The 27,194-nt window shown below is 42.1% G+C and overlaps 1 protein-coding gene across 2 annotated transcripts in view; it reads left to right on the forward strand.

Annotated features, from left to right (window-relative positions):
* aplp2 (amyloid beta (A4) precursor-like protein 2) overlaps nucleotides 1-27,194 on the forward strand; it is a 65,745-nt gene that overhangs the window by 13,135 nt on the left and 25,416 nt on the right. For both annotated transcript variants that reach the window (XM_034700798.1, XM_034700799.1), the window contains exons 2-3: nucleotides 19,701-19,874; nucleotides 20,974-21,103. In XM_034700798.1, the coding sequence (XP_034556689.1) occupies nucleotides 19,701-19,874; nucleotides 20,974-21,103 (304 nt within the window). The remainder of the gene's footprint in view (nucleotides 1-19,700; nucleotides 19,875-20,973; nucleotides 21,104-27,194) is intronic.

The raw sequence follows: 27,194 nt of genomic DNA on the forward strand, positions 1-27,194 counted from the left end.
CATTTGCTCTTGCTCTTGCAGTAGAAGTGCCAGTGTAGAGGTTTGTTTTTCACCCAGGAAGGAGCTGCAGAGATGAAATATGTACAAGTTCACATTCCTGGTGGATCACTTTGAAACGTGAGAGCCATATTTTGTTGTTTACCTTTGCTTGTAATAACAGAGGATTAAATCATTGCTGCTGAAATGACTTTATGGAGCTGTAAAATCCTTTTACAGAATATCATTAACTTCTGTGTGAGTGTTTTACTGTCGCATCAACCTTCAAATTCATTAATCTTTTACTTAAAGAACTTCTTTGTTCTTATTTTATGTCCCTAAATGCTTAAATCAACATGCTTTCTGCAGTACACTTTGTGTTGCTGATTGATTCAGGGCTGAACACCTGCTTAAGCTCACTGTCAGGTGTAATGAAGTCTCTAAAGACCTGCACGGTTTTATTTCAGGACCCACAATCTGAAAATCCTCAAAGGATGGCTCTAGAGTAGTTGTTTTTTTTGCAATCTCTGAATCATAGACTGTATGAAATATGGATGTAGTATCCGTGACATCACCCATCTGTTTCCATCACCCATCTGTTTCTGAAGCGCTGTTTTGAGGCCAATCGGCGGCGGCAGCCATATTGGAAATGTTGAACTCAACATAACTGCTGTTGAGCGATTGTGACCAGTGTTAATTTTGGCAGCTATTTTAGATTTAGTAGTCTTTAGACAAAAATGTGATAGTTTTAGTCACATTTTAGTCGACGAAAACTCAAACCATTTTAAGTTAAATAATTAAGCCTGTCCTTGCTAAAATGCCAAAAGAAAACATTCTTGATGTGACCTCTGTGAATGCATCTTGATTCTCTAGATTCACAGAAAAATGCCATGAAAGGCCTGCATTGCACATTCACGACGGTCCCTGAATGCACCTCACAGCGACAGAGGCACTGGACAGTCAGTCAGTTCACAGCACTCTGAAATGCATCTGCATCCTTCAACAAGGAGTTGATCAAAACTTTTTAAATGTGTCTGATGTTTCACCAAACTGGATTAAATCATGCTGAAGATTGGAGCTTTTCACGGTGATCCAGGCAACAACGTCAAATAGTAAACAGACGTCCCCCGGTTGCGTCTTTGTCACTAACCAACACCGGGGGTAAACATCCTCAATGAAGATGAGACAGATACATGGTGGTGAGGAGAGCTGGTTCATGAAGCTCACCTGCTGCAGGTAGAGACCAAGCTAACACCGCGCCCCTCAGATAATAACTCAGTCTGTCACAGGAATGCATCACTTTTATTTCTAAAGATTAGACGCACAGCGGGGGAAACGTGGACTTTGAATGTCCGACGAAACGCCAGTAATGTTTTCGTCTCGTCATCGTCTCTTCAACGAAATCAAAACCATAATTTCGTTAACGAAATTAACACTGATTGTGATGTAAAGAGGCGGGCTTTAAGCCTCCTAGCCAACAGCTACAGTGTTCCCGCCTGTCTATCAAGTCAGCTGTGCCTCTCATTGGAAGACTCATAATCTCAGTATCTTTGAAATTGCTGCGTTAGAAAAAAATTCACCCCCCGTACAGTGTGTGCCGATCCAGAAATGAGCTATGCAGACTACACTCGTCTTCTGAACCAGGCTGTAAACATGTTTATTTCTGCTGTAAAGATCGGCTTCTTAGAATTGGTGTGTATGTGGTCTCCGGTACTTATGGAGCCAGCCTCAAGTGGATCCTTGAGGAACTGCAGTTTTTAGCACTTCCACATTGGACTCATATTTTTAGACCGGAGGTTGCCACTTGCTCTGAACTCCATAAAATGATGTCAACAGAGAAGGACTTGTATTAATACATGGCTGATATTTCATGGACAAAGACAAGTTGCATAAGAAGTAGAATAAACTCCTGATACCACATGAGCCAGTTATCATTTCTAATCAGTCTTCTCACAGATTTCATTGAAGAGAATAAAGATTACTACTAGGGATGCACAGGTATTATCGGCATGTTATCGGTATCGGCCGAAATTGGCTTTAAAATGAACTATCGGATATCGGCCAACACACCGATATCAGCCGATATAATTACCGATAAAATAATGGGCTGCTGCACACATGTTGAGCTCATGTTCTAAGTTAAATTTGACTGACTAATTACTGTCAAAGTAAATGTGCCTAAATTTTATTTAATTTGGGTTTAATTGCTGTACAGTTGCACTTTTCACATGTTCCCTGTGAACAGAGGTTAGGTTTACTCACAATGTCAAATGTGAAATTGGCCAAATTTGCCCTGGTTGTGGGTTTTGTTCTGATTTTCTCAGGGAGAGCATCATCCAAGTTTTAAGTAGGATTTATCTTTTTGTATGAATTTTGTTTGAAAGCAATTGTCATAAATAAATATGCAGTTTTAAGTATTTTTTGAATATTACATAACAAATGTGATAAGAGTATCACCATAATACTGTACGCTAATTCCAATACAGAAGAAAATTGATGATCTCTGCAATTAGGTGTGCGGCAAAAAAATATCGGTATCGGTAATCGGCTAAGTGAGTTGTAAAATATCGGCATATCGGATATCGGAAAAGAATCCAATATCGTGCATCCCTAATTACTACCTTTTATACCCTCTGAGCTCTCATTTATAAACCCCCTCAAGATGCAGTATGCTTCTAATAAGGATGATACCACTGTGCTTCATAAGAAGAGCCAGACTTCTCATGTTTTCAAGTCTTTATTTCTTCCTCTCTGAACACACTGTGCTGGAGAGGGCAGGCCTGGAAGACAAGACCCCACTGGCCCTCCAACTGGAGCCGTGTATAAATAGCCCAGACACACCTTCTCTGGAGTGAAACCTCAGCGTGTCACAGGAAGAAGAAAAAAAAAAAAAAGGCTCTAATTATCAGTGTTTTTCTCGTCTCTGAGCTGTCGCTTCACTTTGCTACATTTACATTTACAGGAGAGGCTTTTTATTTGACACTCTTGTCCGCAGCTACTTAAAATGAACACATAGAATAATTATGATTACAATGATTACAAGCAAACTAAAGGGGTGAGCGTGACAGTCCCTCAAACATATTCCTGTGATAATACAGACATCCAAAGAGAGAGAGAGAGCAAGAGGATGAAGAAGAAAATGTACTCCACAGAAAGGTTTTAAAGGCTTCTTCTTTAAGTGAGCAATTTATGGCGAGCAGGGAGGAGGATTAGAAAGAGAGGAAATGATCGAGCAGGGAGAGGGTGACATGAGGTTCTTCTTGAAGAGATGGATTTTCATGCTTTGACTGAAAATGTGGAGTGACTGTGAAGGCCCTCACAGGACCCCTGCTGCTGACAGAGCTGCATTCAGAAATCTCTGGAAGCTTTTGTGCAAATGTTGCATGGAGCTGGAGATTGACTCATGAGCAAACTTTCAACTGTAGCTTCCAAAATTACGTGCAGCCGGTTGCTCTGAAACGCCTTCCCGGAACAAGTGGAACATAAACCAGGACACTCAAGAGCAAACACGAAACACCTATTTTTGTCTTTGTTAACATGTGCTCCAGATGCCAGACACGGACATGAAGTGGAGTTGAGCTCTTTACCTTGTGCACTTCACTCACAGCTGCTAAGCGACTTCACACCTCACCTTCAAACAGAAACATTTCAAATGTTTTGAAGCATTATTTTCACAATGTGAGTGTGCGCCTGAAAAATAGGCCGAATTCCAATTAAAACTTAAGAAACTGGCTCTTAAAACTGGGTTTGTGACATAATCAGTGTGGAGCAGCAATTTTAAAAGTTGCACCAATTATGTGTTCTCGAACATCCAAACCCAGGCTGCATGGAGATACAATTAATTCCTCTCACAGCTGGTGACTTTGCTCTTTGTTGCTGTTGTCCATGAAAAGCTTTGTTGTCCAGACTGCAGGCGTCCACTTTAAGGACATTACAAGGAAATCAAGTGTTGCTTATTTCAACCTGACAGGCACAGCTCTGCTCCGGCTCCTCAGGGTGTTCGGTGGAGATCAATTCTGCTGTATTTGTGTTCACTTCTTTCAAGTTATTGATGCTTTATTTTAGCAGTGTTTGTCTTATTTGTTTCCCAAAGTTGTTGGGAAGCTCTAACAAGGCACTTCCACCAGATCCGTGTCCGGTCTGTCTCTGATCCGTTGCAGTCCGGCTCCGTGCTCTCTCGTCCGTCCAATCCCACCGGTTGTGTTTTCAGAATGCAGCAGGGAGCAGGACCGCTTCAAAAATAGGAGTCTTGAGTAGGGGTGTCCCGATCCAATGTTGATATCGGTCCAATATCAGCAAAAAAACGAGTATCGGATTACATCAGACTGCATCTAAAATCTTCAACATAAGCACTCCCATACAAGCAGTCCATTCCAGACTCCAGAGCCCACATGATCACAACAACAGGGTCTGCTAAGGTGCTAAGAAAGTAGCAAGGAGTAGGAGTGATGTCGGACGTTTGGCAGTATTTTTCATGAAAGCCAGAAAAAGACGTTGCAGCTGAGTGCAGAACTTGTCATGCAATTTTTGAAATGGAGAGCTACCTCTGTGAGGCCGCTATTGAATGTAAGAACAATCCTTGACATTACTGGAGAGCCAACCAAGCTCAGCTCTCCACCCTGGAAGCATGATTTGTTTTTATGGGATTTATTGAGGTTATTTTTCAGGGCTTCTAATTTATTTTTGATTTATTTTATTCAATTGTTGTATATTCTTATGTTAAAGGTTAAAATGTATGTAGCCAATTGGTTAATAATACATGGGTCAGTTTTTCTCATACCTGCTGTTTCTGAGTATTGTTCTCTGTTTGAGTAATATCACTTGATCAAGCCTTTTCTAACATTCCGTACTACAAAACAAGTAATAAAAGTAGGTATGATTTGTGCAGATATTGTATCTGATCGATATCGGTATCGGCCAATACTCAAGGCTGCAATATTGGTATCATATCGGAAGTGACAAGGTTGTATCGGGTAGGGGTGCAACGAATCAAAAAACTCACGGTTCGGATTGGATCACGGTTTTGAGTCACGGGTCGGATCATTTTTCGGATCAGCAAAAAAAAAAAGGACGACAAGACAAATATAACTTTGTCCTCCATTTATTTTGTAAAACCCTTGTAAACTTTTGCCCATTAAATAAAAACAACATTCAACTCAAAATTTACAGCATGTGCAAAGCACCCTATCTGTGGGCCCAGTCCTGCCTCATTCACTGCATTTCATGTCATGGCAAGTGAAGGAGCAGAGGAACTTCAGAAGTTTCACTCCATTCTTCTTTCAATCGCTGATTTTCACCGTCCACTTTTCTTTGAGCTGCAAACTGTGAACACACCGTTTTATTCTCGGGTCCTACAGCTGGCAAAGTGCCAATATGTGAACTGCTCCATAAACGAAAGTGAAAGTTAAAAATTGCACTCGCAGCAGTGGACTCTAAGTGACCCAGTAACAGCCTGTCTGTGTATCGTTGGTATGAAAACAAGTCCTGGTAAACACACGGTGACCCGACCAAAACACAGAGTGAAGGGATAACAGTTCGGGGCCCACAAATAGGCGGCCGGATGCAGCCCGTGGGCCGCGTATTGATGGCCTCTGGTCTAGTGGGTGCGCAACGGAATTTCATAACGTGGCTAAAGCACATTCAGCATTCACTGTATTTCACAGGGAAACCAAAATGCTCCCATACATGTGACTTAAGAGATGCAGGAGGTTTTTCAAGTCCCTCTGCTCCTTCACTTACCATGACTACCACTGCGCTTGACGAGTGAGTGTGGATTGAACATGCGGTCATCACGTGAACACGTGCAACTTTTTTCATCAACCGATCCGCGGACCACGTCCGTGCCGAACCGTGGAGAGGCATCCGTACAGATCACGGATCAACGATGATCCGTTGCACCACTAGTATCGGGACACCTCTAGTCTTGCGTATCCGATTCGTTGCGTTCCGACCTGCCAGAAGACAATGGAGCGGATCCAGTGGAAGTTAACACATTGACTAGAATAGAAACCTATCAGATCCAGTGCCATGACGGATCAGAGACTGACCAGACAGGGATCTGGTGGAATTTGGCCGTATCTAAGATAACATACTGGATCCACTCTTAACGAGGACATGTTAATGAAGACGTGCTTTTTATTCTTCAATTTAGCTCCATGTAAATTAGGATTCAGGATCCAACAAAGTATGATGTCAGAACATCCATCCATCTACCGCTAATCCAAAGCTGAAACCTGAGTGAGGGGAACAACCTAGATCAGGGGTGTCCAAACTTTTTTCAAAGAGGGCCACATATGATTTTGTCAGAATACCTCAGGGCCAGTGGCTCCTACTGAGACTTTGGAATCCTAAAAGTTATATATGAAATATTTAATAACAATTATTTTAAATGTTTTCTCAATCAAACAGTAACCAGGAAGTACCATGTAAAGATTAGCAAACGTTATCTTCTTCTGAGGGAAAATGTTTTTCATTCAGGTCGGGCAATGTGGGAAAAAATATTGTATCGTTATTTTTCTATGGCAGGATCACGATCTGGGTTTCATCACACTTCTTTTTCATGTTGCTTTTAAGACTTGTCTGACCAGCAGACAACATTTTTTAGAAGAAAATAATTATTGTCCTGAGTTCTGAACATTTGTATTCACCTAATTTTGCCCCTCTGCACAATTTCATAATTTTGAGCTTGTCTTGTGTCCTCTTGTGTCTTCTGAACTTTTAGTGCTCATAAAGAACATTTTCAAATCATGATAAAACATTAATTTGAAAACCTGTCAGCTTTAAGAGTTCTTCTGTTTCTTCTTTATTGTCATCTTGCAGAATCCCCAGAGCTTTGGCTTTAGACAGGAAGTCCATATGAAGCTTTTTGAGACGTTTCTGGATTGACTTTAGTTTGTGCACTTGAAAGAAACTGCAAATGTACAGATGATTCAGAAGGTGATTAAGTAATTTGCTATAAATAACACAATTTAAGATGGAAGCTTGGGGCCATTAATAAATGGACCTCGGGCCGCATTTGGCCCCCGGGCCGTACTTTGGACATGCCTGCCCTAGATTAACCAAACACACTCACACTCGCACCTACAGGCAATATAGAGGGACCGATTAACCTGAGAAGCATGTCTTTGGACTGTGGGAGGAAGCCAGAGTACCTGGAGGTTAGCCATTCATGCACGGGGGAGAACATGCAAACGAAAGGCCCAAGCTAGGACTTGAACCAGGAACCTTCTTGCTACCATGCAGCTGTCATACTGGAACATTTTAAACAAGATTTAAAACAATACATGTTGAAATTAGAGACATGTGGTATCCTATCCTGTTGTGTTGTGTGCTAACGTTATATTCCAGGATCAGTAACCACACTGTGATCCTGAGTGCACACTGACTCACCTCCAGTGTTCTCATGACACCAGGCTGTTACAGTACCTCACCCTAAAACCCTCTCCACAGTTTGGTATTGTTTTCTCAGATCATGCTGCCTCTCAGAACTCAAGCTGTGACTTACTGTCTCATAAATATCTTAAAAGAAATCAGTGGCAGTTGGTGCAGTGTCCGCTCGTCACAGGGAGCGACATTGCTGAACACACGGATGCACACTGCCATGGCAATGGGCACAGCTTTTTTTGTTGAGGAGGGGACTGAACACAGACACGGCTCTGTGTTCCTGTACGTCTGCTGAGTGTGTTTGTGTGTGTGTGTGTGTGTCAGAAGAGGTATGTGTGAACCTATGGAGGAGCGGAGGGTACTTTTTCCTGTGTGTACACAATGACACTGAATGCAACAAACAGGGCAGAGCATCTGTTGTTGTGACTGTCCACTGTACTATTCACACAGCCTTCATCATTAAGCCTCCCATCTCTCGTCCCTTTCTGCCACTCTCTTTCTTTTGCCAGTCTTTCACAACTCTGGCCTCATTCCCTCTTTCTCTATTATTTTTCTCTTTCTCCAACATCGTGTTTTCTTTTTTCTCCTTCCTATCCTCTCGCTCTTGTCGCTGTGAGCTTCTGATTATCTGTCTGCCTGCTTTCTTCTCCCCCCCGCTCCTCCCTGCTCCACTTCTTCACTCTTGTTTCTCTCTTTTCCCCTCGCCTTTCCCCCCCCTCTCTCTCTCTCTCTCTCTCTCTCTCTCTCTCTCGTTCCCTCTCTTTCTGCTGCAGCCTCAATGTTCCTCTGTGTGAATAGCTGGGATGCTTTTGTAGAAGGTTTCCATAGTGATGGGCCATTTGAACAAGTCGTCATTCACGTCTGTTCGCTGTAAGCTGGAGAGAGGCCATGTTATCTCCCCCCGACACACAGGCAGACCTGTGCCACTCAATCACCACAACTGTTACCCTGCAACCAGCAAGCTGCTACGCATCTTCAGGCTGGAGCTTAATTACCAACACGCCTCGCTTCTGTTCATCTCCACCGCCGAGCCTGGCAACGTTGAGGACGACTCTCAAGTTACGGCTCGCTCCTAACTTTGCTTCCAAGCTGATAGTTTGTTTTTAGATGGAACATTTACAGTATTAACACCCGTAAATAATCACCACAAAGCAGGAAGCAATTAACTTTACTGTCAATATACAACCTGCACTCAGTTTACATCACAGAGAGTCTATTAGCTTCTGACTCTGCAAAGTTTTTAAAGCTTTTGTAAACTCATGTTATAGAAGTCTGCTTACAGGGACTGTGCATGAAGTTTTTTATCCTTCTGGAAACACCAAGAGATACACAGACACAAACACTAACACCCTATTTTAGACATAACACTTATTATAATCATAATAATTATCAAATTTCTGTTTCTGGTTGTATCTTTATTAGGGTTGCAAAACTCCAGGAATTTTCAAAGTTGGAAACTTTATGGGAATTATCAGGGTTAAACCAGGAATTTACTAAATTGAAGGTTGGCTCTTAATAGGGAACTTAAATATTGTTGGGGAAAATATATTTTAGCATAATCCTGACCTAAGAAAACCAGATTTCATGCAAGTACAGTTGAATATCTATTCTATTCCTCAATCACATGCACATAGCAGACTGCTTACTGCAGGGCTATTGAGACCATGCCTCCTACGTGCACTTTGCATCCCTCCATCACATGCACAGATGATTTCTATTTTGGATGGATGTCTGCTTATAGCAAAACAAATATTTAGGCTTGGATATGATACCTTTTCATGAAATTACCCTCAATTCCCAGTTAATTCCCATTCATTTCCAGTAAATTCCCATAAATGTCCAGTTAATTCCAATAAATTCCTATTAATTCCCATCAACTCCCATTATTTTCCATTAATTCCCAGTTTAATTCCCATATATTTCCAGTTAATTCCCATTAATTCCCATTAATTACCATTAATTCCCATTAATTCCCATAAATTCCCAGTTAATTCCCATAAATTTCCTGTAAATTCCCATAAATTCCCAGTTAATTCCCATAAATTCTCATAATTCCCATGTAAAGTTTCCAATTTGGAATATTTCCCAAATTCCCCAGCTTATAAGTTTCCATGGAAATTTACCAGAAATGTTCCACCCCTTTGCAACCCTAATCTTTATTCTCCTATTCAACCGTCCATGATGAAAGAATAATGTTGTTCTAAAGTTTGGAACAGTAGCAGCTTCAACAAAGAAAACAGTACATTTAATTATATGTTCCTCCGTCAGTCTTAAAGGAGCTCTACACAGGAATGTGGACAACAGGAGCGAGTCAAATAAACTTGCGCCTGAGAGCAGTACAGCCGGAATTGAAATTATACCAAACTCAGAATAATACAGATAAGGCAGCAGGCTAATTTACCAGCAGACCTCAGGAGTCAAACAGGTAGAATTGTCCCCATTGTGCTCCCACAGTCCTTCATCACTTTGAACTCTCCCAGCTCGATCGGCTCATTTTCTCCTCTGAATATATTTGTTCAACCTGAGACATGAAAAGAAATATAGGACATGGTTGCGTCAGAGGTATTCCCGGTGTGTTTTTTCACCTTGGAACAGCTCCACAAAGTCTCATTAGCAAAGGCATGTTCAATCAAGCACAGGTTAAGCAGAAAGGATTACAAATAGGCTTAGTGTCTGGACCTGGTTTGGTACCCGGCGTGTCATGGCCGTGCTATTGTCTTCTACTGTTGGCGTTGGGATTGTGGTGACGGTGTTTTTCCGCTCCTCTGGGGCCGATCAGAGCAGAAAGAGAGAGAAAGAGAGAGCTGCAGACTTCCCTCTCATGTCCAGTCCTGCCCTGCTGTGAGTGATTGGAGGTTAATGAGCCTCACAAAGGTGACCTCAGTCAACAGAAACATAATGTTCATCTTTCTGTGGAGGATCATGCTGTCACTTCGAACTCTTATGAAACAAGCCACGCTTGTAACATTTTCCTGTAATAGGTTTTAAGTTGTTCTTCCAGTTTTCCATGCTGAGACTTTAGGAAAATATTTGACAGGGAATCAAACAGAAAGCTTGTAGTTAACTGTTTCCCCTCATCAGAGAGAGGAGGAAGAAGGATCCCACACACAGTTAGTGTGTAACTGTAAATTTCCCAGCCTTGTGTTGTTGTTGTCTTTGGAAGGGAGGTGGCATTGACTGGAATCCTCTGTTGTGTCTTAACTGTGGGAGCATCTTTCCTCCTTGCTGTGGGTTCAGTTTGGTGACTCATAGGGCAATTCCAGTGTCGTCTCAGGCTCCTTCAAATGCTGAATACAAAAGGCCATTTCAGCATACAGAGGGGCTCATTTGCATTGCAGTGAGGGGTTGCCCTTTTAATTCACAGTGGAAGAACTTGACGCCTTTTAATTTCCTTTATTATTCTGCTTTTACTGTCTGCCCTTTTGGGTGTGGGAGTGGGAGGTGTAGAGGTGTGTGTGGTCAGAAGGGAAATGTCACTGTCCCTCTGTGGCTGCCGCCCATCTGTTATCTGTTGCTGGTGATTTGATCGTATATAGCGACAGCTCCGGCTCCGGCCTTCCCGCAGGCTGCGAGAAATCACACCAATGTCACAGAGCCTCATTTGAGGTTTGTGTCAGTCTGTGTGAGTTTATGGATATTGACAGATGTTTAAAGGGCAATTAGTATTTTAAGGCTTTTTATTGACCTCCATTAGTGAGAGAGGAAGCACCTACAGCTGCTGGACAAACATAGGAATGTTACATTCTGTGACATGTTAGCTTATAAATAAAGATTACACACTCACACTGGTCTGGTGAATATGCTGCTGACTTACTGTATTTATATGCTTCATTGATGACAGCTCAGTTACTGTCATATTGCTCATATTATTAAGTCTTCTGTTGACTGTGTCAGAGTGAAAAGGATAAATGGATGACTGTTGCATTGAAGAACTATTTAAATGATTACTTCATCCTTAATCATTGTCAAAGAAAAACTATGAATGTGATGCTTCCTAAAAGAAGGTTCTGTATTGTTGGGGAAAACACAAAACATGTGACTTCAAGAGGATGAAGTGGACATATCTTTTTTAGTTTGTGACAATCAATAGCTTCCTTCTTTTCTTTTTAAGTTATATTTTGGGGCTTTTTTGCCTTTATTGACAGGACAGCTGAAGAGAGACAAGAAACATGGGGAGTAGAGAGCAGGGGAAGACATGCCGTAAATGGTCGACCAACCGGCGACCGCCAGGCCACCAATAGCTTACACTTTTAACTGATTAATGCAAAAAGTAATCAGCAGATTGGTTAAGAATTAACAGAAAAAAATTAGAAAAGCCTGTGCATGTGATTTTGTCACATGCTTAGATGTTGGATTAGAGAGTACTCTAGAAATATAAATGATCTCGGTTCTTATCAAGCTCCCCTCCTTTCTACTTTTCCACCTCCTCCTCTTTCAGTTCATGTAAACATCATCACCAGGTTCTTTATATCAACTCACATCAACTCATTTTTATTTATATAGCACCTTTCATACATTCAAGCATGCAGCCTGAAGTGCTTCACTAAAGAACAGAGAGAGAAAATAGCAGCACTAGGTGAAATGATACAAGATAAAGTAAGATAGAGGAAAGTAATATGAATACTTACAATTAAATAAGATCAATAAATAATATCAGATAAATATCAGAAAATATAATTAAATCAATATAATAAGATGAGATAAATACCAGAAAATTAAATAAAATCAATAAATTAATATCAGATAAATATCAGAAAAATAAAATAAAATACTTACAATAAATAAATAGATAAGATCAGATAAATATCTGAAATAAAAAATGAAATATTTACAATAAAATAAGTGCAGATACATATCAGAAAAATAAAATTAAAATAGAATAACAAATATTAAAATAGAATAAAATAAAAATGATGCTAAACAATTCTTACAATTATAATAATGCATTTCAAATAAGCTAAAATGAAATTATTACAAGTTAAAAGCCAAATTAAAAAGGTAAGCCTTTAGTTTACTTTTAAAAACATCCAGAGGGGGGGCCGCTGGTGGCCTAGTGGTCTAAGCGCCCCACATACAGAGGATACAGTCCTCGACCGTTTCCTGCATGTCTTCCCCCACTCTACTCCCCACATTTCCTGTGTCTCTTCAGCTATCCTATAAAATAAAGGCAAAAGCTCCAAAAAATATAAAAATTAATAATTAAAACAAATTAAAAAAACATCCAGAGAGCTCGCCCTTTTAATGTCCAGAAAGCTCTCTGGCAGGAACTCCTGAGGGACACATGAGGAGCATTTCACCTCTGTACCTCTGAATTTGAGAGCTCATAAAATCATCCCTGCATTCACAGATCTTTGTTCAATGATACAAAGTGAACCAGTTGCACTGCTGTGTTGGGAAACAGCCATCACAGATACTTGTGGTCGGAAACAACTCATTTCTGAGCAGCAGCAGCAGCAGCATGTCGTAACAGGCTCCTCAATCAAGTCTTTGAATTCTGAAGCTTAGAAATCAATACACAAAGTCTATTCATGTCCTTCACCTCAGCCTCACCTTCTTCTTTATTGAGGTGTATTGACAATCATGAAACTATGTACGATTCTTTATTCGCCATTGTTAAACATTGGAATAAATAAGGAATATTGACTGTGGGCGAGCAGAAATCTAAGCACCAGGCAAAGTTTTCATCGATTAACGACCCAAACATCTGCATATATATGAAGGGGGTATTTCATTTTATTTAATGGGTGAATAAAGAGGGTGTGTGTTGTTGTTTTGAAACGACAGGACGGGGAAATTCAGTCGTTACAATGGCAACAAACACAAGACCCAATAAAAGGAACATGCTATACTAAAAGCTGTAATATAAAAGCTATAATAGGAGCTAATAAAGAAGCTGTAATTGCTCCCCTCCACATATTAACACAAAGCAGTAATTGCAGTGAACCCCGGATCCTGCAACACATAAACATTTTTTATTACAAGGAACAAGAAATGGATATGAATCGATTTTATGATGGTATTTATTGTATGTATAGATCAAACCTGTGTGTGTGTGTGGGGGTGGTGGTGTGTGTGTGTTCTTCTCACCACTGCCTATCTTGTTTAAGTATTAACTCACTACAGGGAAGGATTAGGTGGATTAACGATGCCGGGCATTTCTCTGCAGAGTCACATGGACACTAAGCATTCTGGGAACCAACGTGCCCTGACCAGCGCCTTGTCCTGGAGCTGCTTTTATAAGACTGTAAGGATGGCTTCACCATACCTACGCCAAAATTAGACTCGTCGCCACGGCTCAGAGAGGCCTACAAAGCTCACAGACCAGCCAACTGTGGTTTTGTGGAGGTTTTTCTGTATACGACACAGGCAATTTACCCGAAATTACCCTGCAGCAGAGCTCAGCCTCTAACCTGTTCATTAGACCGTCTCCCCACAGAGGAATCCTGAGTAAACTTTGTTTTGACTCTCTCCCCAATCCCTGCGTATATTCAGGCATCATCACATTTATTTATTTCTCTTTCCCACTGTCTTCTCGGTGTGTGTCCTGAGCTCAAACACGGCTGATTATGCTGCCTGGTGAGCCTGACCTGAGACCACACACCTACACACATTCACATGCTTGTACACACAAACACACGCAGATTGGATTAGCTTCTTTGGATCCTGCCCAGATGCTGTGTGGTAGGTCATGTAATAGCTGACCCGTACCAGTCCCAGGCGGGTTTCTCTGAAACCTCATTACGGAGTGCTACCTCTGTTTTGCTGAAAGTTTTCTCAAGTAGTCCAACTTTCTTTATTATTATTCCTTCTGGAGTCTGCATACAATCAATATTGTTGACAATATCAGCTCTCATTTCCTCCCTTTCAAAACATTTAGAAAAGAACATTCCTGCTTTTTTCTCTCATGGAGCACAAAGACCTGCTTCCTCAGTGAAACAATATTCACTGAGCTGTCACTGAATATGTTAGGCCTTCATTTGGATTTGAGACTTTCTGATTCATCGCTCATTCACTTCACCCTTGTTCAGCATTTTCATTAAACGCATTCATTTACACTCACACTTAATCACTCGCAGGACAGAAATGAAAGTCACTAGGAAATTATCCTGCAAGTCATTTAACCTCCCTCTCTCAGGTTTGTATTTCTAATTATAATAAAAGATCGGCGTTACGCTGTGAAGGTTGTGTGGCAAAAAATGGGAAAGTTGAGTATACTGAATGTGTTGGAAAAGATAGACCCTGTAATGAAAACGAGATGCAGACAGCAAATGAGCTGTTACTGAAAATCACATCAGTCTTCTGCTCAAAGCTTTAAGGTACATTTCGACCAAGAGCTACTTTACCCTGAACTAAAAGGTTCCTGTGCCCCATTGTTGTCTGCGTTTCGACCGCAGTGCTGAAGTCCCGGGTAGATTGTGCAAATCAGGCCAGTGACGTATGGAGGAAGTAATAAATAAATGCACTACACCACCAGACCAATAGAGGGCAGTAAGTCAAAGACAGAGGCCATTCATCACAGCTGACACCATAGAAGCAGACGGACAGGCGGGTATCACAACAGTTAGCCTGTTAGCATGAAGAGACTCAGCTGGTGCTGTTTTACATGGTGCTATATTTCATCACAGATGGATTCACTGAATCAACACGTGAGAGGAGATAAGCACGAGTAGCAAAGACGTTTCAACACAGCTTTAAAATCCTTTTGAACTCAAAAAGCCGTGCCAGAGATCGGCCGGTGTTTTGGTTATAACAGCGACCCTGTTAACTGGAGCCTCTCAGCCGGATGCATCCCTCATGAACGTCTTTAGACGATCATTAAATACTTATCTGATGAGGATATTGAATCTTAAAACTCCCTCTGTGTTTCAACAGCTGTGTAAACTCCACAAACACTGACATGCTTAGATGTAGGTCTCCAGTTTACAGGGTCACTTTTAAAACCGTAACACCGGGAGAGACGCATTCGCGGTGGGCTGTGAGAAGACTACTGTTACAAGCTGCTAAATCAAGAGAAGAATCACAGCTTCTTCTTTTGAAAAGTACACACACATACAAAAAAGATAGAACAAATTAAAGAAAGAGAAATCAAGTGAATCACAGATGTGTGTGATGTTATTGTGGACGACAGGCTGAATAAACAGTGCGGTTCAGCTACCAATCAGACATGTTCAACTTTGCAGTCCCTGCCCCCCAAAAGCCCCGGGACTTTTTGAAAAGTACTACCCCCCTAGCAGGGGCTTTTTAGGGGGGAGATATCTACCCCTGAACTAAATTTAGACCCTAGTTGCACTGGTTGAAACGCATGTAGTTCAGGGGTAAAGTCCCTAGTTCCTGGGTAAAGTTCCTCCGGTTGAAAAACGCCTTTAGCGGGTAATATTTTCCTCTTGAAATGAAGACCGAATTAACCCCCAATTTGTGTGTGTTCGTGTGTTCATTAGGGATCCAGACCCCTGAGGTATGTTTGTCTGTTACAGGTTACAGGGAATGAAAACAGAGCGTTTATTTGTGTGTTCATGAGATGTTCCATGCGTTATATCCCAACAAGCACCGTCATGTCTAAGCTTGTTTAATGTGAAACTTGGCTCCGAGTACAGAGCAGGCTAATAAAACATGTTTGTGTGCTGCAGGCAGGCAGACTGGGAAAAAGCAGCGACAGACTAGTGTGTGTTTGCAGTAAAGAGTGAGAATGATCTAAATGATCCTCAGCCCACACAGCTTTTGACAAGCGTCTGTGAAGGCAGGCCGGTGTCTCCTGCATTCACGCTGCCTCACGCCATTCTTTATTGTATTACAGTCTGTGTTCATTTGAGAATAATATGTCAAGCTGGGATGTAAGCCAATCAGCACACAGTCCCTGCTGCCATCTCTATCTGCTCCAGCTTCCCTCTGTCTCACTATACCTCCCTCCTTTTTTTCCCAACTTCCACTCCCTCTCTTCCTCTTTTGTCTTTCCCCGTTGACTCGCCAAGCCTCCACATTGCAGCAGGTGTTCACACACATACCTGATATTATATTTCTCGGTGAGTCAGTAATGAGAAAAAGAAGCGCGTCTGAGGTGTGGCAGCGTGTTTTTCCAGAAGCTGTGAGTTTTGAGTGTGAGTGCTGGATTTGAGAGAGAAGGAAAAACACTGAATTTCAAAATGTTGATGCTTTTACTTCAGATATTTCCGTGCACTAAAGTTCAAGATGATCGTGATTCAAACATAACTATAAGAAGAGAAAGACCTTACTGTTATCCTGAGGCTCTGTCTGTAGAAATGATGTGATTTTTTATACTTTCATGCCAGTTTTCATCCTTCCTCTACCCGGTAACCGATCAAAACATCCTCAATGACTCATCTTTTATCCTAGTAAGTCTTACGGTATGTGACTACAGATTTTTGGGCAATCAAGCCAACCCTTCCCATTTTATAACTCCTCCAACCCACGCTGGATGAGCAGTTGTGAGTGTGTTTGGTGAGTCATAAGGTGTGTTTGTCTAGATATCAGTGAGCATCACAATCATCAATAATATCAGCAGTACCTCTTTTTTGTTCGAGAGGTGGATCAACCAACTAAACTCAAACTAGTGGCGTGGATCCTTCAGGGTCTTCTGTCACTTTGCAGTCCCTGTCTCTCGACTCTGACGCTCTGAGATGAAGTCACTATTGGCACAAGTTTTCTGCCCCCAGCCTTTGTTTCATGTGGAAACATGACAAACTGCAGTAGCAAATTACCGTCAAAGTTATTTTAATGTGACCTTTAAAGAGGAGTTCAGTTATGTCAGAGGGAAGAGAAAAACAAGACGAAGGCTCTGGTTCACGGCGTGCTCCGGTCTGTGGTTTGTGTTCATCCACAGCTCCACTTTCAGTCTAAATCTAACTCCTATTTCTTCTCCTTTTTGCTCCGTCTGGTTCCATTTCACTGGCCTTTACTGACCGCTGGAACAAATCAGTCTGGGATGATGGTAAAAATTGTGACTGTGACACTTCAGTTGTCCGCTGGGCTGGGTTTGAAATAAATTTCTTAGTCATGAGACTGTCTAAGACCATGACATCCAACTAAGTAAGAACTCTGTCAGTGTCAGGATGAGACTAAAACTCAAAGACGATGCGTGTGAAGAACAAATCTGATCTCTTACAGAGGGACTGTACAGATGGTTTTAGGAAGCTGCTTATCCTCCTGGTTCAGGTGAAGCCTTCCTCTGACTTGTTGTTTATCCTTGAGCTCTCGGTGTGATTTTGAACCCTTTTGGTGCGCTCTTCTGCCCCTAGTGGCCTTTATTTTTAAGCAGCTCTGACCCTGAGCAGCTCTTTTCATAAGTACCAACCCTGCATGTGACTGCAGATTCAAGGCTTTTGTAAAAACCCTTCAACTCTACCTCCGCTTAAAGAATTAAACACACATGGGGACTTTAACACTTAAGTGGCGTCAAAGAGGTGTCCAGAAGGTCCCAAAGCTTGTTTTTCCACCGCCGCAGAGTCGAGTTGCGGTCAGGTTGTCACTGCCTCCCTTGTCTCCCTCCTTAATGTGTCTCTGCGTCCCTCATTTCCTCCCCACCACTGTGCTGTGTCTCATACACCCCGAGCCAATCTCGCAAAAGAATGAGAGGGAGGAATGAGAGGGAGGAGAGCAAACAAGCCTGTGGTGGTGCAGAGAGGGAGGAGTGGAGCAGGACAAAGACGTTGGGGATGGAGGAAGGAGGGGAAAAAGGTTGAATATGAGGCTGTTGTGCCTGTAGGAGCCAAAGAAACACAGGCCAAGTGGAGTGTGTTTGCATACCTACATGGAAGAACATGTGCCCGTGTGTCTCTGTGTTTGATTTGTGTTTGTGTATTATCTGCATTGGTGCCAATGTATCCCCATGTGTGTGTGTGTGTGTGTGTGTGGCTGGAGCTGTATTCAGTTCTGTGTGTGCGTGCAGACTCAGCTCTGGCTAGCTCTGCGGCTCATCACACGCCACAGCCAACTGCTGATTACACAGCACTTGTTTTGTCCTCGCTCGTCTCTGTTCTGCACCCATTATCAGCCCGGGAGCCTGCGTGGAATTAGACGGAGAGCTTTGTCTAACACTGTGATACTCAAGTCTCCTTCTTCAGCTGTTTTCTCCTCAGCTCTCTCCGCTGCAGAGGACACCTCTGCTCGCTTCTGTTCAAAGCCGAGGCCACAGCAAAACAGTCAGACATTCGAGTCCTGGCTCGTTCCCTTGATCTCTCTCTTGGGCTGATGCCTGTTTACTCAGCCTGATGACATTATGACAATCGAGAGGAGATCAGTTCCATGCCACTTCCTGTCTGGAGGCTCCCTGGTGTGTCTTTTTCAGATTGTTTGTCTTTTAGAGCTACATCGCCTCGCTGATTCATTAAAGAGTCCTGTTCTGTGACATCCCCATCATCAGGCGAGTGTTAGCAAGCCGTGACTTATTGTCTCCATAGGAGCTAATGAGATGACTGATGCTAGCACATCAGAGTGTCATTTGAAAGCCAATTGTGTGGAAGCCGATTAAACAATCGCTTTGGAGAGCTGATGTTCATTTTTCATGATGTCTATGAGGTGTTAAGTTATTTGCAGTGAAGAACAGGCCGACTGAGTGTTCCTGCTTCCTGCCTGCCAAAGGAGGAGCAGGAAAAGACAACAGGATGGAAAGATAGCAGCTTTTCTCTCATGTTCAGAGAGTTTAGAGGCAGAAAAGATGGGAGAGAAGTCTAAAGTATGCTTTTATTATGTAATATTTGTTGTTTATATGTGTTTGTCTCCCCAAGCTGATTGGATCAGAAGCCATCAGTGTTTACCTTAAAGGATAAATAGTCCATCATTTGTGGGAAGTCTGGTCCCAGTGGACCTGGATGAGCAAAATTCTGCCCTCCAAAAGAATGTCCGGTCTTGCAGAGCGTGACGAACGGCTCTCTGTGTGCAGCCTCTCAGTAACTCAAAGAGCATCAGAGCAAAAAGACTCCTGCACAAAACCAATCAACCCCCTCTCATTTATACATCAACTTAGACAAACATTCCCGAGGTGCATTAAATTCGTCTCCCGTCTGAACCTCTCTGCGCTCTCAGCACTGCAGAGTGGAGAGGCAGCAGCAGCCAAGCGTTGACAGGCAGTTCTGATGTTGCTCCACCCCATTGAGTACAGTTATCCATTGCAGTACACGAGCTGAACCAGCTCTATGTGTCCAGACTTCATAGCAGACTGCTGTGTCCGTGTCCGGCTCATTGTGAAGTTTATGAGAGAAACATGGAGAACACACTGTGTCCAGTCTGTCAGCCGTAAAACTTTCCAGCTGTTAGGGGCTCAAATATGATTCTGTGCATTAACCCCATTCCTCTCTCTTCCTCTCTTTCTTCCTCTCTCTCTGCAGGCGCTAGCGGCAAATGCAGGCACTGGGTTCGCTGTGGCCGAGCCACAGGTGGCGATGTTCTGTGGAAAGCTCAACATGCACGTCAACATTCAGACCGGCCGCTGGGAACCAGACCCATCCGGTACCAAGAGCTGCGTAGGAACCAAAGAGGGTGTGCTGCAGTACTGCCAAGAGGTGAGTCACGTAGGCACAGAAATATCCCCAACCTCACACATGTCAGTCTCATGAAACTGTTACACTGAAGCACCAAAGTCGAATAGAGGACAGAGATCCTTTTTTTTTTTACATTCAGAGAGAGCCAGGCTCGCTGTGTCCCCTGTTTTTATTTGGTTGTGACAAGCTGAGCTGAATTTAGCTTTTACATTTGACCTCAACCTATGAAGAAAGCAGATAATCTTACTCCCTTGTTTCCCTTTAAACTTTTGTCCTCTCTGCCATAAATACAGCAAGTTAGTGCTCAGCCTGTGCGTCACCCTGTTCTGCTTCTGTATTTGTAATTTGATCATTTCAGTGAAGATTATACCTGGCTTGTTAAGGACATATTAGTTCTGCTAAGAAGCTCTACAGTGCAACTAAGATGAGAGATGTTTAATCATTATTAGAATAATGTCTCTTTTGTAAGATCTACAGGCATTAAGAGTTATTTATTGAAAGGAGATAACAGAGTGATGATTTGGACGTAAAGAGGTTGTATTTAGGAGACTGCTGTGGAAAAGTCAGATTTCTTCCACTGTGTTTTGTTATTACAGACGCTGTTTGCTGTTGCTGAAAGCCAGACTTATTTACAGTAGTGGGTGGCATTTGAATTAGCAGACCCAGTGACTGACATTTTCTCTAGCAGTCTCTACAATAAAGCATATGTTTTCCTGTGAAATGAATATCCTTGGTCTTGTTTACTTGTTTCTCCTACTGTATCTCCTCCTAACCCACGAGGCTGCTGGTGTTACTGTCATGGTTTATTACGCAGCTGTCCAAGAAAAAAAGCAAGGCTATATATATTCAGGCAGCTTTCCCCCCGCAAGCTTCAGTTGCATTTATTGATGACATTTTGATGGCATTTGGGGAAACTGCAAATTGCATGGTCTTTCATGGCTGAGCAGATGGCATCTAGAGAGTATAAAACATGGATTAAAGGATCCCATTGAAGCTCCACTTAACGCATCTTCTCCCCCTCTCTCTCTCTCTCTCTCTCTTTCTCTCGTTCTCTCACACACACGCACAGAAATTCATCCTTCATTATTTGATACACACTCTCTGCTTCTTTCTCCAACAGATGTATCCTGAGCTTCAAATCACAAACGTGGTGGAAGCCAATCAGCCAATCCGAATTGAGAACTGGTGCAAAAAGGAGAAGAAGGTGTGCAAAGGACACGCCCACATCGTGGTGCCTTACAAATGCCTAGGTAAGACAAAGCAGCAACCTCAGGTCTTAGAATGTGGAGCCCATGTGGAAGTGCTAAAAACTGCAGTTCGTGGAGCGTCCACTAGAGGCTGGCTGCAGAAACACAAGAAACCACATACACACCCATTCAAAAAGGACGATCTCTGCAGCAATAATAAACATGTTTATAGCCTGGTACAAAAAACGGTTTGACTGGATACCAGAACTAGCTGAAGGGCTGGGGAAACCACTTAAAGAGCTGGGAGTGGCCCTTCATAGAGTCCCCCCCTCTTATATATTATCCCCATATTCAACATAGAGAAATGAGGGATTATGATACATTTTAGCCATAGGCAGAGGTGACATAGAGCAATATTGGAGTCTGATTCAGTCGACTAATCTTGGCCTTGAGCTGCAGATTGAGGAGATCCAGCCTGGATGGGAGCTAATGTCTTCCAGAAAAGATGGCTAAAGGGGAAAGCTTATTATTGCTGGTGAGGCTTGTTGAGCAATAAAGCACAATCTTATTTCCCCCCTCAGACAGTGGCCATAAACTCACACAGACACACAGGGTCAGCAAGAGGGAGGTCTGTGAGGAGTCCTGCTTTATTACTCCCCATTTCTTCCTCTCGGTCTGTGCTGTCATACACACCTCTCTCCCCCCGTCCGTCTCCTGCAGCATCCCTGTAATCAGCAGTGGCAACATGGCCAGATTCTGGTTTATTAAATGTCAGAGAGACTCAGACTTTCCAGTCCGCATGTCTGTGCTCCCTAACTTCCAGACACACAGCACACTGCTGCTCTCTCTTTTAGGACTGCAATAACAGAGGATAGAGCTCGGAAACAAGGCTGCTCTCTGTGCTTGTAAAGCTTTGTCAGGAAGGAAAAAAAACATCTTCCACCATGCTTCAAATACTTCCCAGCACCCTTCCTCTGTTTGAAATCCTCTTGCTGATTGAGTTGTGCCTCTTTCCGTGATGAAAAAGCTATTAGCAGTAGCAGTGGACTGTGAAATGGGCGAGTATTCAAGAGCATTTTTGGCAAATGCAGGAGGGGAGGCTTGTGGGAAATTCATGGGACAGCAAACACCACAACTGGAGTGGCCGCTCGCTGTCTGAGACCGGAATACAGATGAGAGAGGTTCACATGCAGAATCAGTCTCCTAAATCCCTCAGTTTGCTCTCATTATACACCCTGAAGCTGATTCCCCCAGACTACCTGCCACACCTGATAGCCTCTCTTCTGCACTGTGGCCGGCTGTTGCATCCATCAACAAGCCAAGACCTCTCATTATGATTCTGCAACTGTGCCATGGCTGCCATTTAATTAAAACAAACCCATTACCTCCTCTGGAATGATTAAATAGCTTCATTGCTTGTTCCTGCACATTTTTTGTCATCATAGCTAAAGGTCTGCTCACTCATGCCCCATCAAATTACAAAGGCCGCTGCTGCTCTGCCGGGTTTCAAATGAGGAGTCTGAACAAGGAAGAACAGAGGAGACAGATGGAGATAGAGAGAGATAAACATAAGGTGTTGGCGAGAAGGAGGCTATTGAGAGGGTTTCTGCTTAATTACGTAATGGAGCATGTTAGAGGCTTAATTGGAGGGCTCTGATCATATGCTGCAAGCCATGGCATGCCTCTGCCAGCTCACCGCGCCTCGCCTCTACAGCCCATTATTTGTCGAGGCTCTCTATCATATCAAAGTGCAATGAAGAGTGCTTGTGAATAATTCATTATTTGTGATGTTCAGATAGTGTTCCTGAGAAATGGACATCAGAGGTTCTGCCTAATATTCATCAGTGTACATTAATTATAGTAGAATCAAAAAGGAATGAAAAGACCAAAGGGAGGTAGGCTATAGCTTGAAGGATATGATTAAAAGAGCCAGACTCGCACACATGTCAAGTTAATAGGTTCGTATGAATTATGCACGCGCAAAGGAAGGAGCTCGGTGTAAAAAGAAAGATGGGTGTGCTGTATGCCATCTCTCTCCACGCAGAGCCTCAGTCGCTGAGCCACAATCCCTCCATGTTCCCCTGTACCCAAACAACGGCTCTGCAAATGAATGTGATTTTTGTTCCGTGCCACTCTAATCCCTGCAGCGTGATGTCTTTGTCACACAGCAGAGGATTATTTTACACATTTTTATTATTATGCCTGGAATGGTGAGAACAGTCAGCAGCAGATGTGGTGTTGGTTAGTGTGTGTGGTCTCTTGCTCAGTAACTAATTTGTTGGGGGGAACCTGCTGTGACAAAAGAGACACCAGCAGCCTCTTTACTGAGGAGGAAGAGGGAAGGAGAATCACTGTGGGTGAACAGATCTGTGGGGAAGTTTCAAAGGGCAGATGTTAATTTCAGTTCTCTTACTTTCTCAACTCACCTTTATTTATATCACACCTTTCACACATATAAACATGCAGCCCAAAGTGCTTCACAGAATAACAGAGACAGAAAACAACAGCAATGGTAAAATTATAAAAGGCAGGATTATAAATAAAATACTTACAAATAAAATAAAATCAACACAGTCAAATTAATAAAATAAGTAATAGTGGAAAGAAGCGTTAAAATTAAGATAGCGGTAACAAGATCAAATCACGCTCAATCATTTAGACTTTATTTATAAAGCGCTTTTCATACAATGACATTGTAACACAAAGTGCTGCACATAAAAACAACTTCAAATACAATAAATGAAGAAAAAGATCCCACCCCCAGCCCCAAACCCAAACCCACCCCACAATCCTAAGGTTAAGAACACAATAGGCAACAATAGTAATAAAAACAATTAAAAAATAAAATAATAAATACAAAATAAAAAGAAGTTGCTGAACGAACTGAGGAAACGCTCTCATGATATCTTAATGAGGAAACACTGGAGGTAAAATAAGATGTTAAACCTCAAAACAGGAAAGTAAAATACATTTCTAAGATAATAAAAGACTAAAATATTAAACCATTAAAAGAACATAAGATGCAAGACTTAAAATAAATAAATAAGTACATAAATAAATAAAGTAGAATAAAAGTGACTAAATTTGAAATAGATAATAAATAAATAAATGGATAAAACTATTAAGAATAAAAATAAAAATTAGTTAAAAGCAAGACTAAAAAGGTCGGTCTTGAGTTTGCCTTTAAATATATTTATGCTCTGGGCAGCCCTCAGATCCTCAGGCAGGGTGTTCCACAGACGTGGGCCATGATAATGAAAAGCTGCCTCACCGTGGGTCTTAGTTTTTATGTTTGGTACAATTAAAAGTCCACTACCTGAAGACCTGAGGGTTCTCAATGGCTCATATGATAAAAGCAAATCTGATAAATAAGAAGGGCCAAGACCATTTAGAGATTTAAAAAACAATAAAATAATCTTAAAATCTATTCTAAAAGATGCTGGAAGATCAGGTGAATACTAGAAATAAATTAATAAAAAAATAAGTAAATAAGATAAATATATGTTAAAGCAATGATGGTTAAAATAATAATAAAAAACATTAAATAAATTATTAATAATAATAATAATAATAATAATAATAATAATAATAATATTAATAATGATAATAATGCAGTCCAGGGCTAAAAATAAATGACTCCAAATTAAAAGCTAGATTAAAAAGTTAAGTCTTAAGTTTACTTCAAAAACACCCAGAGAGCTTTAAACAGAAGTCTGATTCTGTTGGCAGCTTTCAGCGGTAGATGAAGTTCAAGTCTGACCATGTTGACCTTTGATCCACTTCCTCCCTCCTTTGTCTTGTTTTTGTAAAGACTGGAATTTAATAAGTTACTTTTACAGATGTGACGCATCCTTTGCCTTTCCTGTTGACTAAGCCTTTTTATTTAACCAAGGGTTGGGCCCCTTATGACACCCCCTGGTATCATCCAAGGTGCTGAGTCTTATGATTGTGGATGAGTTGAAAAAAGAAACAACCTCAGACTTGTTTCAGAGCGTCACACCTCTGGCTCTTCGCTTAAACTGTGAAACAGTGTTCTGGACAAACATTTGACTACATTCTTTCCTAATCAGATCACTAATCTCATCGTATTAAACATTGCACATATTTAAAAGGTGACTAAAGGTGAGACGTATAAGAGGAGCACAGCTTTATTAAGACTTCTGCTGAACATGATAGAGTTATTTGCATCCACTGAAAGTCAGACCCTGGGGTTAAATGCAAATGTTACCTCTATTATGCATCATTAGCCTCCAGCTGCCTCCTGGTATTGTAGTCATGTGTCCCCCCCATGTAAGCCTGCTGTGGTAGCGGATCAGGTTTCCTCCACAAACCATGATGCAAAGCGTAACGATTAGGAAGCCACACTGCCTCTAATCAAAGCACAAGGCTGAAACTGGATATCCTTAATTGCAAGATCTACAACACTCAGCCTCTTTTGTCCTTCGTTTTTGTTAGTTTAATAAAACCCTCCATATTTTTGAATCATTATACACCTCCAAAAAACAACACTCACTTAAGCCCCTTGTTAATAAACCTGAGAGTTAGGTGGTGATGTATTATATTACATGAATTTGCTGATCTCATACGGATCACACTAAATTAGATTACACCAGGCTTCCTCTCTGAAAGTCCCTGAAACAGAATAGCCGCCTGTGCTGTCAATGAGCAAACTTAGTTGGGGCCTAATTGAATTTCCCAGCTCTCAGTCCTGAAAGTATCGCTGAGTATATTCTTACCTTCACACTCCTCAGATGCCTGTGCAGTGCAGTGCAGCAGCCAGTCTGGGGGACCGGAGAGTGTAAACGAAGGAAGGTTAAAGGAAAGTCGGATAAATAGAGTATAGGTAGAGAGGAGGGGTCAGTGAGAGAGAGAGAGAGGAGTGCATGCTTTAATGCTCACTCTGTGCACAACTACACACAAATAACACACAGAGCAGGAGCGCACAGCTGCTCTCCAAACACCACCATCCATCACACACTGCGGTGTGTCTGCGCAAGGTGTCTGCCTGAAACCTTCTCCACCTCACGCTCAGAGTAACCTGTGAGGACGAGAGGGAGACGATGAGACGGAGGGAGAGGCAGAATGAAGGAGTGTGGGAGAATGAAGGAGTGAGGAACCTGTTGCTGAGACTATCATCAAGGAGGAGAGGAGGGCACCTGTGGTCAAATATATTTAAATGAGCATGTTATTGAAACACAGACTCTTAATATGTAGGTCAAACCTTCATTTTTTAACCCTGAGATGGCAAATGTGAAGAAGTGTTATCATCAAACTCCTACAAAAGGGGCGCTGGTGGCCCAGCGGTCTAAGCGCCCCACATATAGAGGCTACAGTCCTTGTCGCAGGGGTCGCCGGTTCGATTCCCGGCCGGTCGACCATTTCCTGCATGTCTTCCCCCGCTCTCTACTCCCCCTATTTCTTGTCTCTCTTCAGCTGTCCTATAAAATAAAAGCAAAAAAAGCCCCAAAAATATATCTCAAACTCCTCCAAAACTTTTGCTTTCAATGCTTAAGATTTCATATTATATTGGACTACTATTCAGTAACAATACTGCAGCTAATGAAGATGGGATTCAATGCAATAACTTGATAAGGTGGATATTTAAGGAAAGATATTAATATGCACCACCTTTTATAAACTTATATCTTAAAATCATTTCAAAATCTTACAAATTGTAATAAAAAACAGGAGTAGGATCCTTTGAGTGTTTGTGTTTCATCATAATCCGACCTATATAATCGAATTAGGTCGTTTCAGCACTGGGCAGTACTTAAGTGAAGCACTTGAGTAAAATGAACTCAGGAGATTTTCCCCCTGCTGTGGGCACAGGGCAGAAAACCAGGAGAGCGAGGGTCTGACGGGTTGACGGGGGTTGTGTGAGGGGGGTGTTACTGCACCTCCTGGGCGGGGATGAGAAGCAGCTGCCGAAGTCCTCTGCTATTTCCAGCTCTCTCCTCTTCCTACCTTACCCTCTCATTTTCCAAAACACTGCTTTTTCACCCTCCGCCTGCCTCGCCTGACTCACATGAAGCACTCCAGCAGCTCTGCCTTAGGCTGAGGTCGCGGCCGACCACTAAATGAGCAGTTATAGGACAGCTCTCGGCCCTCATCCTGAAACCTCCAGACCCTCATTTGTGTTTCCAGCCCGCCCATT

This window comes from Notolabrus celidotus, chromosome 14, assembly GCF_009762535.1.
Source record: "Notolabrus celidotus isolate fNotCel1 chromosome 14, fNotCel1.pri, whole genome shotgun sequence".
Lineage (NCBI taxonomy): Eukaryota > Metazoa > Chordata > Actinopteri > Labriformes > Labridae > Notolabrus > Notolabrus celidotus.